Source organism: Rutilus rutilus (assembly GCF_951802725.1).
Source record: "Rutilus rutilus genome assembly, chromosome: 6".
Taxonomy (NCBI): Eukaryota; Metazoa; Chordata; class Actinopteri; order Cypriniformes; family Leuciscidae; genus Rutilus; species Rutilus rutilus.
The window spans coordinates 50,087,292-50,100,636 of NC_140214.1; the positions used below are offsets into that span (position 1 = coordinate 50,087,292).

General features: G+C 42.9%; 1 protein-coding gene across 7 annotated transcripts in view; it reads left to right on the forward strand.

Moving 5' to 3' along the window:
• Positions 1 to 2,373: 2,373 nt before the first annotated feature.
• LOC311292902 (HEPACAM family member 2-like) overlaps positions 2,374 to 13,345 on the forward strand; it is a 29,765-nt gene continuing 18,793 nt past the window's right edge. For all 7 annotated transcript variants that reach the window (XM_084412737.1, XM_084412739.1, XM_084412738.1 and 4 more), the window contains exon 1: positions 2,374 to 3,453. In XM_084412737.1, the coding sequence (XP_084268863.1) occupies positions 3,396 to 3,453 (58 nt within the window). In that variant the 5' untranslated portion in view covers positions 2,374 to 3,395. The remainder of the gene's footprint in view (positions 3,454 to 13,345) is intronic.

Consider the following 13,345-nt stretch of genomic DNA (forward strand, 5'->3'; position numbering starts at 1 on the left):
GGTGCGGGTGCGGGAGCTGGTGCGGTTGCGGGTGCGGGAGCTGGTGCGGGAGCTGGTGCTGGTGCGGGTGCTGGTGCGGGTGCGGGAGCGGGAGCTGGTGCTGGTGCAGGTGCTGGTGCGGGTGCGGGTGCGGGTGCGGGTGCGGGAGCGGGAGCTGGTGCTGGTGCGGGTGCGGGTGCGGGTGCGGGTGCTGGTGCTGGTGCTGGTGCTGGTGCGGGTGCGGGAGCTGGTGCGGGAGCTGGTGCGGGTGCTGGTGCGGGTGCGGGTGCGGGTGCGGGTGCTGGTGCTGGTGCTGGTGCTGCGGGTGCGGGTGCGGGAGCTGGTGCTGGTGCGGGTGCGGGAGCTGGTGCGGGAGCTGGTGCGGGTGCTGGTGCGGGTGCTGGTGCTGCTGGTGCGGGTGCGGGAGCTGGTGCTGGTGCGGGAGCTGGTGCTGGTGCGGGAGCTGGTGCTGGTGCGGGTGCTGGTGCTGGTGCGGGAGCTGGTGCTGGTGCGGGAGCTGGTGCTGGTGCGGGAGCTGGTGCTGGTGCGGGAGCTGGTGCTGGTGCTGGTGCGGGTGCTGGTGCGGGTGCTGGTGCGGGAGCTGGTGCGGGTGCTGGTGCTGCTGGTGCGGGAGCTGGTGCTGGTGCGGGTGCTGGTGCGGGAGCTGGTGCGGGAGCTGGTGCGGGTGCGGGTGCTGGTGCTGCTGGTGCGGGTGCTGGTGCGGGTGCGGGTGCTGGTGCTGCTGGTGCGGGTGCTGGTGCGGGAGCTGGTGCGGGTGCTGGTGCTGCTGGTGCGGGAGCTGGTGCTGGTGCGGGTGCTGGTGCGGGTGCTGGTGCGGGAGCTGGTGCGGGTGCGGGTGCGGGTGCGGGTGCTGGTGCTGCTGGTGCGGAAGCTGGTGCGGGTGCGGGTGCTGGTGCTGCTGGTGCGGGTGCTGGTGCGGGAGCTGGTGCGGGAGCTGGTGCGGGTGCTGGTGCTGCTGGTGCGGGTGCTGGTGCGGGTGCTGGGGCTGGTGCGGGTGCTGGTGCTGGTGCTGCTGGTGCTGGTGCGGGTGCTGGGGCGGGTGCGGGTGCTGGGGCTGGTGCTGGTGCTGGTGCTGGTGCTGCTGGTGCGGGTGCTGGGGCTGGTGCGGGTGCGGGGGCTGGTGCTGCTGGTGCAGGTGCGGGTGCTGGGGCTGGTGTGGGTGCGGGGGCTGGTGCTGCGGGTGCTGGTGCGGGTGCGGGTGCTGGGGCTGGGGCTGGTGCGGGTGTTGGGGCTGGGGCTGGTGCGGGTGCTGGTGCGGGTGCGGGTGTTGGGGCTGGGGCTGGTGCGGGTGCGGGTGCGGGTGCGGGTGCTGGTGCGGGTGCGGGTGCGGGTGCTGGTGTTGCCCCTGGCTCCTCCTCTTCTTGGTCACACACTGCTGAACTCGGCCCTGGTGTGTCCTCAGGGATTGAGGCGATGAGGACAGGGGGGTTGGTGCAATGCCTCTGTCCCAACATCTCATCCATGAGGACAAACCAGGGCCAAGTTTCAGCAGTGGTTTCCCACTCACACCCTCTCCTGTCCCAGGACACGTGCAATCCTAAGGCAGAACAAATTAACCATTGCTTGTTAACAACAACAGCACAATACATTTCAGCAAAGATGTGTGTATTAATTTTCTTATATATATATATATATATATATTATTTTGTGCCTGTATGGGAGTTCCGTTCCCCAGACCCATTTTTCCCTGAATTGTTCTAAAAAAACAGAAAAGGGTACTTAACACGGGGTGCAATCTTAAGTGCATTGTTAACACTGCAAAATATGACACATCAAGACATGCAAAATATACTTAATATTTCTGTATACTCAAATTTGGTTAAAAACACATAGCTTGAATGACAGCACTACAAAAACACATACAAGTGAAACCCCATTGCCTTATCTACTGCTTTTCTTATTGTTGTGGGCTTTATTGGGTGAGTGGTATTTCTTATAATACACAAGCGAGATTAATATTACAATATTAATATTGCAAATATTACAAATAGGTCGTTAAACTAATAACGTTATTACCACAAGTTTTGCCTCAAACTACTTGACAAATGAAGCCATGCAATGGTGAGGAAGGAGTTAATATGAAGTTTATAATAAACTTTAACTCTGGTTTCATTAGCTATTTGACTAAATGAAAACATAATACTTACATTTAAATGTGAATTTGCTGTCCACCACCGATCTCTAGTCTTGGCCGCCTTTAAAAATAAATAAATGCTGTCGTCACCGGCGCGCAATGACTTATGGGGTAGAATAGGCCTGTATCCTTCCTTTCACGGGGAAACGAAGGGCGCTTATTGTGTATGAAATATATGAGACTGTATACAGACTGCAACATATTAATGCAGCGGTCAGATTTTTGTGGATTCCGGCTCATAGGGGGATTGAGGGAAATGAGACAGCAGATATGTTGGCTAAGCAAGCTTTGAAACTCGACAGAATTACAAAAGTGGCACTAAGTAAAGCTGAAGTTAAAGTAAAAATAAAGGAAAATATTATGAAGACATGGCAGAGACAATGGGATGAAGGGAAGAAAGGGCGACATCTATACAATATTATGCAAGTAGTAGGGAAAAGGAAATCTATAGATCGATGTACTAGAGAAAGTAGCATTATTTCGAGGTTGAGATTAGGACATACTGGATTAAATAAAACTATGTATTTATTGAAAAAGCACCCTTCAGGTTTGTGTGATTGTGGAAGGGGAGAGGAATCAGCTGAACATGTGATTAGTGAATGTGTCAAATATGAAAATCAAAGGATAAAATTAAAAGAGGAATTACTGAAATTTGGGGAAAATATGTTGAACCTTAAAAATCTTTTTAAAATTGGAGAGCAGATAATGGGAGCTTTGTTTAACTTTTTGAAAGAAACTGGTTTAATGAAAAGGATTTAAATTGATCGGTGAAGTTATTATAAAGGTAGAAAGAAGGTAAAGTAAAGGTTGTATTTTTATTTTATTTTTTTTTTATTTTTTTTTATCTATCTTGATAAGATGCTTACATTTCTGGCCCACACTCCAGCACAGTAGGTGGCGGATATGCACCTTAAATGCCGGTTGCCACCCGCCATTAAAAAGAAAGAAGAAGAAGAAGAACGAAGGGCGCATTTGGCGTCGCTTTTGAATCAGGGAAGCCTTCGTTGCGGCGCGATGACGCAACCGTCCTTCTAATACGGCCTTCGGAGGATGCAGAACTGAATTGGGACAGCCTTCATCGAGCCGCGGTGACGCAATCGGCCTTCGGAGGATGCAGCCTTCACATTGGGACACAGCTCCTGTATGCGCGCAGACTCACGTCATTTGAACGTGAACGCACCCTAAATTCTTAGTATCTCTAGCTCTCTAATTTAAGTATCTTAGATGATCAGCTTCAGCTGCTCCAGCACACATCCTCATCATGGCTGAGGAGTGTTACAAGCGTGGGATCCGGTTATTCGTGCTCTCAGCACTCACAGGTACCTGTTCAATAACAACAGCAGCAGCATTGTATGTGATGATAATAATTTGTGTTTATCTTACACGTTTCTTTTTGACTATTTTAAACGGTTGTCGAGTCACTCATTTCCCCTTACTTTCGCAATATTGCTGGAAACGTTCTTGCAGGGTATTATAATTCAAGCGAAAAGCCCAAAACATGAGCACAAGTCAACTTTAATACGGGGCAAGTGACGTACTTCAACAGATACTAATGAAACAAGGTATACCTTACACTTGTCTGGAGATACAAACAAAATGTATTGTACAAATCGTTTACATTGCAATGCTGCACAGATGAGTGCTTCCAACCTGAGTCATGAAACATGGGTTGTGTCGCAGTATATAATTTAAAGGCCATGTTGCAGGTTTTTTTTTTTCATCGAATTTGTGCAGTTTACTTGTTGGTAATAAACATTTAAACTGTTATCCATTGTATTTTATGTTGTTGGGTATCACAAAACGCAATATAATACGAAAAAGTAGGCTATCTTACAGCGGTTTGCAACGATTCTCCTTTCCGCCACAATGCATTCCATTACGTCACGTTGGGGAGAGAATATTCCAAAGCCCGCCTTGAGAGCGTTGAGAGTGACTAGAGACGAGTAGACGAGAGTATTCAGATAGCGCAGATTATACAACACATCTCTAGTCACCTATAACTGTTTAAGCTGGTTCATAAGACGACTTCGTGTAAAAAAAAAATGGTAAAGTAAACAAACAATTAACATACTCTTGCGTGCCGGCTTGAAGGGGACCATGATCCTGCATGAAATGGGTTTATGCTATCTTTAGCACAAACGGATTCAGGCAGCATGCAAATCCTGGATGCTGAGTGAGGCACGTCACATCTGGTCGCGGGGTGAGCTCCTCGACCAGCGACCAAAACGCACTTACAGCACAAGCTTTCCAACGCAGTTTCCATGGGACGGCACCGCCGGCGCCCACACAAGCACCTGCCAAACAGCGACAGACACGCGGCGGCTGTGTTTGCAACATTTTCACCGGAGGAAGAGGTAAACGCTTAGAAACACTTGGCAATGATGCTGTTACTGGAGCTAGTAGGCTACCATCAAAACGTGGGATAACTAATCATTAATGTGTTTACCACGATGGGGGAAAGACTTAATTAGGGATTATCTGGAGGGGGTGGATAACAGGTGGGACTGGCAAATTAGCCCATAGCTAGCATGATGCCTTCTATTTCTAGATGAAGACAAAGTTTACCGGTACTTATCTGAACTAATGTCATGATCACTGCCACTAGATATAAAGAAAACGTTGATTTTTCACTCATTTTTCCCAGTCAGTCGCCATAGTTCTAATACAAACTGTATTGGCTGAGGCTACCTTTCCTCCGCTTCTCCCCAACGTGACGTCATCACCGAATTGCGTAAAAAAAAACGTTCATCCCAAAAAACGTAAAAAACTGGTCTTTAAGACCATTTTTGAGACATTTTAAAAATGGTATACATATCTTGAGTGATTAAAGGCAGGGTAGGTAGGAATTTTATAAAATACTTTTTTCCAAATTTGTTTAAACTTTCTATATATATCAATACATAATTAAAATGTAAGTACTCTGAAAAAAAGAGTATAAAAATCGAGTGACTCTAGACCGTTTAATCTGTGTTAAACACAGCTCATTATTTCCATTCGGGACGAAACAAAGGATTGGCTTAGGCAACTGTCACTCTCTCTCGCAACCATAGCAACCACCCTTTTGCCACGGGATCTGCCCACTTGCGCGCGCACGTTTGATTTGAGGAATTCAAAAGGCACGGAACCTAGGAGCAAAACAATGGCAGAGAAAGAGCAATCAAAATTCACATTACCAGCAAACAAGGCTAAAAAAGGAAGACAAAAGGTTTTAAAGAAAGGCTTTGTGCTTTCTGTTTTGAGGTCTCTGTGAAAGTTTGAAAGTCTTTTAGTGCACTTTCAGAGCGCTCGCGTCCATAATGGAGAACTGTCACGTAATATTGTTTTTCCTCATAAATGCAAGACTTTTTTAAAAAGACAAACCATACATTTTTGAAAAAATAAAAAAGATGGATTTATAGCGTTTTGGGGAAAAAAATGGATGGATTTATAGCGTTTTGAAAATATATATATTTTTTTTTACTTTGAATTGATCATCAACAATATTGTTGTTTGATTTAATAATCACTGTTGCAAGAGATACCTAGTTCCGTTTTTCTTTTCTTTTTTAGTGAGTGGAAAAAGTAGGGGCTACCTCAGATTCTGTTTAGTTAGCTCGGATCCTTTATTGTTTTTTATTTTTCTAAAGCCTACAATAATATAGGTCAAATGCAGCAAGTCAAAAGACCAACTGGACCTTCTTTGCCAGTTTGCTCACATTTCTTTGAAGGATGGCAAAAATATCGCCTGAATATCGATATCGAGATATTGGGAAAAAATATCGAGATATTCATTTTTGTCAATATCTCCCACCCCTACATGCAGAACACCATGTTATGAATCTTACACGAAATTCATCTTCATCACAATGTAACTGATGGTAATGGAAAAACGTGTATCAATGCAACCTGTTTTTAGCTTTGCCTTATAGATATAACTACCTCGTTAGCGAATCAAAAAATATATATTTTAAACTTTACCAATATCAATATGCTAGCTTGATAGTGAGTACTAAAATACATCTTATTTGTTTATATTCATAATGATAAAGTTAGATTTTTTTATTACATGTGATTCGGACATGATGTCACTACATGCACTGTGCTCCTTCCTCTCCGCTCGTCTCAGGTAAATAATGCGTCTTCCAGCTCAGCGGTCGGAGTCGCACGTTCATGTGTTTTGGGGGCGTGGCTTTGGAAGGAGCCCAGAAGGGAGGGGGTGGAGTGAATGGAAATAATGAGCTGTCTTTAAAACAGTTGTGAGAGGTCTACAGACACTCGATTTTTATACTTTCTTTTTCAGAGTACTTACATTTTAATTATGTATTGATATATAAATAAAGTTTAAACAAATTTGGAAAAGAAGTTTTTTAGACAATTCCTACCTACCCTACCTTTAATGTACCCATTGATCAACAGTGGTGGTTAACCTGCAACATGGCCTTTAAAGTGCTTAAAAAAATTATTACTTTTGTTATTTGAAAGCGAAATCGAATGTCTTTAATCACTGCATGCCGAACATGGACATTGTAACTAACCTCTTAGGTACGTTTAATTGTTTTAGACGCCCTCTTGAAAGATTACACAAGTTAAGATGGAGATGGAAGCGTCGTGACGTAGAACGAGCGTGACAGCGCAGCCAGAGAGCAGAGCAAAACAAAACTCTACGTTCGTTCTACGTCACGACGCTTCCTACGCTACGTCCTACGTCATATGCCAGCATCCATCTCCATGAACGCGCGTCGACCGCCACCGGAAGCCAGTTATTTTCGTTTATAAAGTTTTAAATATGTATATTTTTACGACAAAACCGCACGGATTACCCTCAGAAGGCCTTCGTTTATCCCTCTGGAGCCGGATGGATTACTTTTGTGAAGGATGCATGCACAGTTTGCGACTTGGAGCAGCTGGACCCCATTGCTTCACATTATAACCACTGAAAGATCTAAGACATTTTCTAAAATAACTGAAAATGTGTTCGTCTGAAAAAAGATTGACATATGCATCTCGAACGGCTTGAGGGTGAGTAAATCATGGGTTAAATATCATTTTTGGGCGAACTATCCCTATAAATACTTGTCCGCGGTAGCTCTTGGTTTCAATCTGTCTCGGACATTACAAGGCATATTCCGCATATATCCCGGTCGGGAAGTTATGAACAGATTTAGCCGTGCACTTGTTCTTCGATGCCAGTGATCTATTAGGGAGCAGCATTTAATGTCAGACCCGAGGGCTGTGACTCAGTGTCTAGTCGTCACGTACACAGCAGTGTTGCCAGATCACACAAAGAAACCTCATCTGTCTAAGGTAGAAAAAACCTCTAGATTTGGACTGGAACCCTCCAGATTTTTTATGAACAACTAGTAGTCAGCATTCCCTACTGTATTTAACACATTTCAATAATATGCAAATAAGCATACCTGTGATTGGCTGTAACAATGTTCATTGTCCAAAGACATGCTGTTCAGGTTGATTGGTTACTCTAAATTGCCCTCTGTGTGTGTGTGTGTGTGTGTGTGTGTGGTGCCCTGTGATGGACTGGTGTCCCATCCAGGGTGTAGTCTCGCCTTGCGCCCTGTGTCTGCCGGGTTAGGCTCCGGCTCACCGCAACCTTGTAAAGGATTAAGCGCTTAATGCTAATGGATGGATTTCTTCATAACCCGCAATTTTTTTTTTTTTTTTTTAAATCAACATAATAAGGGATAATGATGGTAAATTTGGCAGAATGTTGAGTCTTTGAGTATGTGAGGTAAGTGTACCGTACCCCATTGTTCTGTAAACCATGCAGGCCAAAATGTGGTAAAGGCTTAGGCCTGTTAGCCCCCCCCCCCCCGCCCCGGCTGGGATTGAAGCGTTTTTTCCCATATTGGCACGTCATACTTCTACCACTACGTCTGCCATATATTTGTAAAGGGAATGTTTGGGAGGGGTTTAAGTCATCTTAAATTTGAGCATTTTTAATTAAGAAAAAAATTAAATGGGTGGGGTCACGGTGGGGTCACGGTGGGGTCACGGTGGGTCGTTTATACGTTGAGAAACTGCCAGCTTCCAGGTTGTGCTATGTGACAGGATATGGAGCATTTCTGCTGATTTTATTCTGGCACAGTAATTTAGAGCTTGAATAAAGTCAGTGTTTTTTGTCCATTCTGTGCATGTGGCTGTAGATCAGGGGTTTATAATTCTTGCCAGGAGGCCCACGCCCGTTGTGTTTACGCTTCCAAAATCCTTTACAGTCCATCTCGGAGCATCCAAACAAAAAAAGACTTGTCTCATAAGGCCCGGTGTGTCCACACACATCATTAGCTCACATAAGTTAGATCACCACATGTTGCACTGTTTTTTTGCAACCTCGCGCAGATTGAGCCGATCAGATCTAGAAAATAGTCTCTCTAATATCCCTCGTTTTCTTACGTGTTATTATGGCTCGTTTCTCCAAGTCCACACATTTTTAAAAGAATGTTAAAGTTTTTGTAACACGCCTTGAACATGGTAAAAAAACTAAACAAAAAAAAGAATATTAACTATAATAAGTATAATAGGTTTCTGGATTTAATTCCTTCTTGCTCTCTCACCAGGAGTTTTTCCTTCCAGTGCCAAGTTTCTGGCTAACAGGTTTGATGCCAGATAAACCTCTTTTACAGATGTCAATCAGAATAGGGTAATTGCAAGAGATCCAGCTGTTTCCAAGGAATTATCACATATAATCCATTCTCAGCAAGAGAGGAAAATTAGAATGGGAATTAGAATTAACAAGGAACACACTAAGAACTCATCTCTTATTAATAATTTCAGTCCATAACTGAAGTAATATGGTAGTATCGACTTATAGCTGCACACCTATTGAACATGATAACAAAAAAAAAAGAACGTGATGGAATGTAAATGTGTGTCTTCAGCTATAATAAGGGGTTTCATCTTCCGGCTTTAACTCTTAGTGTTCTGTCTGCCCTTTAAGCTTGATCTAGATTTTGAAACCACCTCATTTTTATTAATTAAATGAATTAGAGTTTCTAATGTCACCTCTACTCTGAATTAGGTGGGACAGACTTTAGTGTGAGACTTTGCTCCTCTGTTCTGGTCTCATGACTCAGGTGTTCTGCAGGCCTCCTGTACACATCATAGATACTACGGCATTGATTACCTGTTTCATATCAATCCTCTGCCTGCCACAGTTAGAGAGTCTTCAACCGTTTGCATGAAAAGGGTGATCAGAAAAAGACGCTATAGTTTTAATTCATAACTAATTTGAACTGGAGCATTTTTTTTTTTTTCTGAACCTCCTCGGTGGTTATTGTTAATAGATTGTTACTTTTCCGAATTCAAATTTCTCCTTTCAGTAATTAAGTACAAAACATTAATTAATAAGCCTACATCAGAAGAAAACAATCTTGTTCTTTTATTCTCCCCTTGCACTAATCCCAGAGTGCACACAGCGCACAGTGAAACTACCGGCTGCTCGCCTCCCGCTATTTATTTATTTTATTTTATTTAACCTTTATTTAACCAGGTAGGCACATAGAGGACTCATTCTCATTAAAAACGGCGACCTGGCCAAGATAAAGCGTCATGATGCAGACAACATAAAGTTACACATAAAGACAAGACAGTGTAATATAAATTACAGACAGTTGTTCAGTCAAAGTGCATTGTGCAAAAATACATCAAAATTCAATAACTAGGACGTATTCCTAGTTAATAAATAATAAGAGCATACTTAATAGCCATCTGTATATTATTATATTCAGTACATATCTAGCTGTAAACTCTGTTCACAGTAATAGTTATCTGTATATTATATTCATAGGACAATCTATCTGTAAATTTTTGTTTATAATAGTATTCAACTCTATATTTATTCAGTACATATCCATGTTCTGCACTTATGGAACCACTGTATATCCTGCACTTGCTGCTATTGCACTTCTGGTTAGACCTAAACTGCATTTCGTTGCCTTGTACCTGTACTTGTGTAATGACAATAAAGTTGAATCTAATCTAATCTAATCTAATAAGTTAAGCGATGTATAAAACTAGGCTATGTATAAAATAAAGTGCGATATGCAGTATTAAATTATAATACAAAAGTAGCAGACAACAAAGTAATTGCACTAATTTGCACAAGGGAGAAGATGGTAGCGCTAACATGCACAATGGTGTGACAGTAGGTTAGATATCAATTGTTTGAAAGCGGATAACGATACAGTTGTTTTGAGCCTTAAAGATTTTTGCAGTTCGTTCCAGTCGTTAGCGGCAGAAAACTGAAAAGAAAAACGGCCAAAGGAAGTACGAACATTAGTAGTAGTTAGTAAGATAAACCTACTTGATCGCAGGTTACGAGAGGGAGAAGCTACTGAAATTAGATTTCTCAAGTAGGTAGGGCCTTTACCTAGTATAATTTTATAAATGAAGTAAAACCAGTGTCTTTGTCGTCGGATGTGGAGAGAAGGCCAACCAATGAGTGTGTAAAGATTACAATGATGAGTGCTAAATGGGGCGTTGGTAGCGAAGCGTATAGCACTATGATATAATGCATCTAACTTTTTAAGAAGAGTGTTAGAGGCAGATCTGTAGACCACATCACCAAAGTCTAAGATGGGAAGGATGGTCATATTCACAAGTGCATGTTTGGCAGGGATGGTGAAAGAGGCCCTATTACGAAAAAGAAAACCGATCCTGGATTTTATTTTAGATTGAAGTTTGTTAATGTGGGTGTGGAAGGAGAGTGAAGAATCTAACCAAATTCCTAAGTATTTATAAGTGTCGACAATTTCCAATACAGAACCATCCAAAGTGAAAATATTTTTTGTATAGGAAGGTGCAGAGAGGGATCGATTGAAGATCATACACTTGGTTTTACTAGAGTTTAAAGTTAGTTGGAGACCACGCAATGAATGTTGTATGCTATTGAAGCTCACTTGGAGGTTGTCTAACACATTATTCATAGTTGGGCCGGAGGTGTAGAGAATAGTATCATCTGCGTATAGATGTATCAGAGAGTCACCTGCGGCCGTGGCCACATCGTTAATATAGACCGAGAATAGTATCGGGCCAAGAATTGAACCCTGTGGCACCCCCGTAGATACAGCCTGTGGGCTAGATAGCAAGCCCTCTGATTTGACATGCTGAAATCTATCTGAGAAATAATTAGTGAACCAGGCGAGGCAGTGATTCGAGAGACCCAGACTCTTTAGCCTATCAATAAGGATGGTATGGTTGACAGAGTCGAAAGCCTTGGCCAAGTCTATAAAAACTGCTGCACAGTAATGTTTGCGGTCAGTAGCAGAAATGATATCGTTTATGACTTTCAGTGTGGCTGAGGTGCACCCTCGGCCAGCTCGAAAGCCCGATTGCATATCCGTGAGGCTGTGATTTAATTCAAAATAGTTAGTAATCTGTTTGCTGACGAAGCGTTCAAAAACCTTAGAGAGACAGGGCAGAATAGAAATTGGTCTGTAGCAGTTAGGGTCTAAATTATCTCCCCCTTTGAAAATAGGGATTACCGCAGCGACTTTCCAGTCTTTCGGAATATATGAGGTGTCAAGAGAAAGATTAAAAATGGCAGTGATAGGTGTGGCAATAATAGGAGCAGCCAATTTTAAAAATACGGGATCTAAATTGTCCAGCCCAGCCGATTTGAATGGGACAAGATTTTGCAGTTCCGTCAAAACATCGACTGTCTGGATATGGGCAAAGGAAAAGAGTGTTTGACTGACTGAGGGCACTATGGACAGAGGTGAATTTAAAGTTATTACAGAAGCTGTCGTTTGGAAAGCATGCCCAGCCCTTACAAAATGTTTGTTGAGGTTCTCTATGATAGAGAATTTATTAGTGGAAATAGTATTTTCAAATCTTAAAGCGGTAGGTAGGTGGACAGAAGTATTTTTACTTTCCATGGACTTTATAGTGTCCCAGAATTTTTTATTGTTCGTACCACAGTGAGCAAATTTTTGTTTAAAAAAACTAGATTTAGCATTCCTAACTGCCTGTGTATACTTGTTCCTTGCCTCCTTAAATAATTGCAGGTCATGAGGATGTGTCGACGCTAATGCAGTCCGCCACAAGTTGTTTTTATGTTGGCTTAGGTTAGTTAGGTCTGGGGTATACCAAGGACTGTATCTATGCTTAGTTCTTACTTTTTTGAATGGGGCATGTTTATTTAGACTGGCAAGGAATGCGTTTTTGAAAAAGAACCAAGCATCCTCCACTGTAGGGATAAGTTCAATGTCCTTCCAGGGCACCCGAGCTAAATCAAATAAAAAAGCTTGCTCACTAAAATGTTTTAAGCAGCGTTTATATGTGATAAGTGGAGGACTTTTAATAACAGATCCATTGTGCATGCATGCAATAAGGCAATGATCGCTAATGTCCTGACTAAAAACAGCAGACGAGAATTTAGAGGGTAAATTAGTTAGGGCGATATCAATGAGAGTGCCTTTGACTGCCGATTTCATGTTATATCTAGTAGGTTCGTTGATTATCTGCGTAAGATTTAAGGCATCCAGCTTAGATAATAGGGTATTTGAAGGGGTAAGCATATCATAGTTCAGATCACCTAACAGTAGAAACTCTGAAGATAAGTGTGGAGCAATTAATTCGCAGACGATATCAAGGGCACAACTGGGAGCGGAGGGGGGCCTGTAACAGGCAGCTACAGTGAGAGATTTGTTTTTAGAGAGACAGATCTTTAACAACAAAAGCTCAAATTTTTTTGGAATGGACTTAGATAAAAGGACAGTGCATTGTAAGTGCTCCCTACAGTAGAGCATAACTCCACCTCCTTTCGATGACCTGTCTTGCCTGTAAATATTATAATTGGGAATAGATACGTCTGAATCTTTGGTGGAGTTTCTGAGCCAAGATTCTGAAACGGCTAGTATGTCGGGATTAGCTGCATGCACAATAGCAGTGAATAAATCTAACTTCGGAAGAAGGCTTCTAATGTTAATGTGCATGAATCCAAGATTTTTACGATTGCAGAAGTCTGCATAGGAGAACCCATTAGGAATAGGAACAGCAGTGTTGACTGACGGTCCAGGGTTAGATTCAATATCACCAGAAGAACTAAGTAAAATTAAGATTAATATACGGCAAAAACTGTTAAGAATCGGGCGTCTGGAGCGATTGGCACCATGAATAGATAAGGGGAGCAACTTTACAGTATGTTAAAAGCACTGTGAGTAGACAAGGGGATTATAAAGTGAATATACTCGGAAGGTGGACCTAACCATTGGGTAAT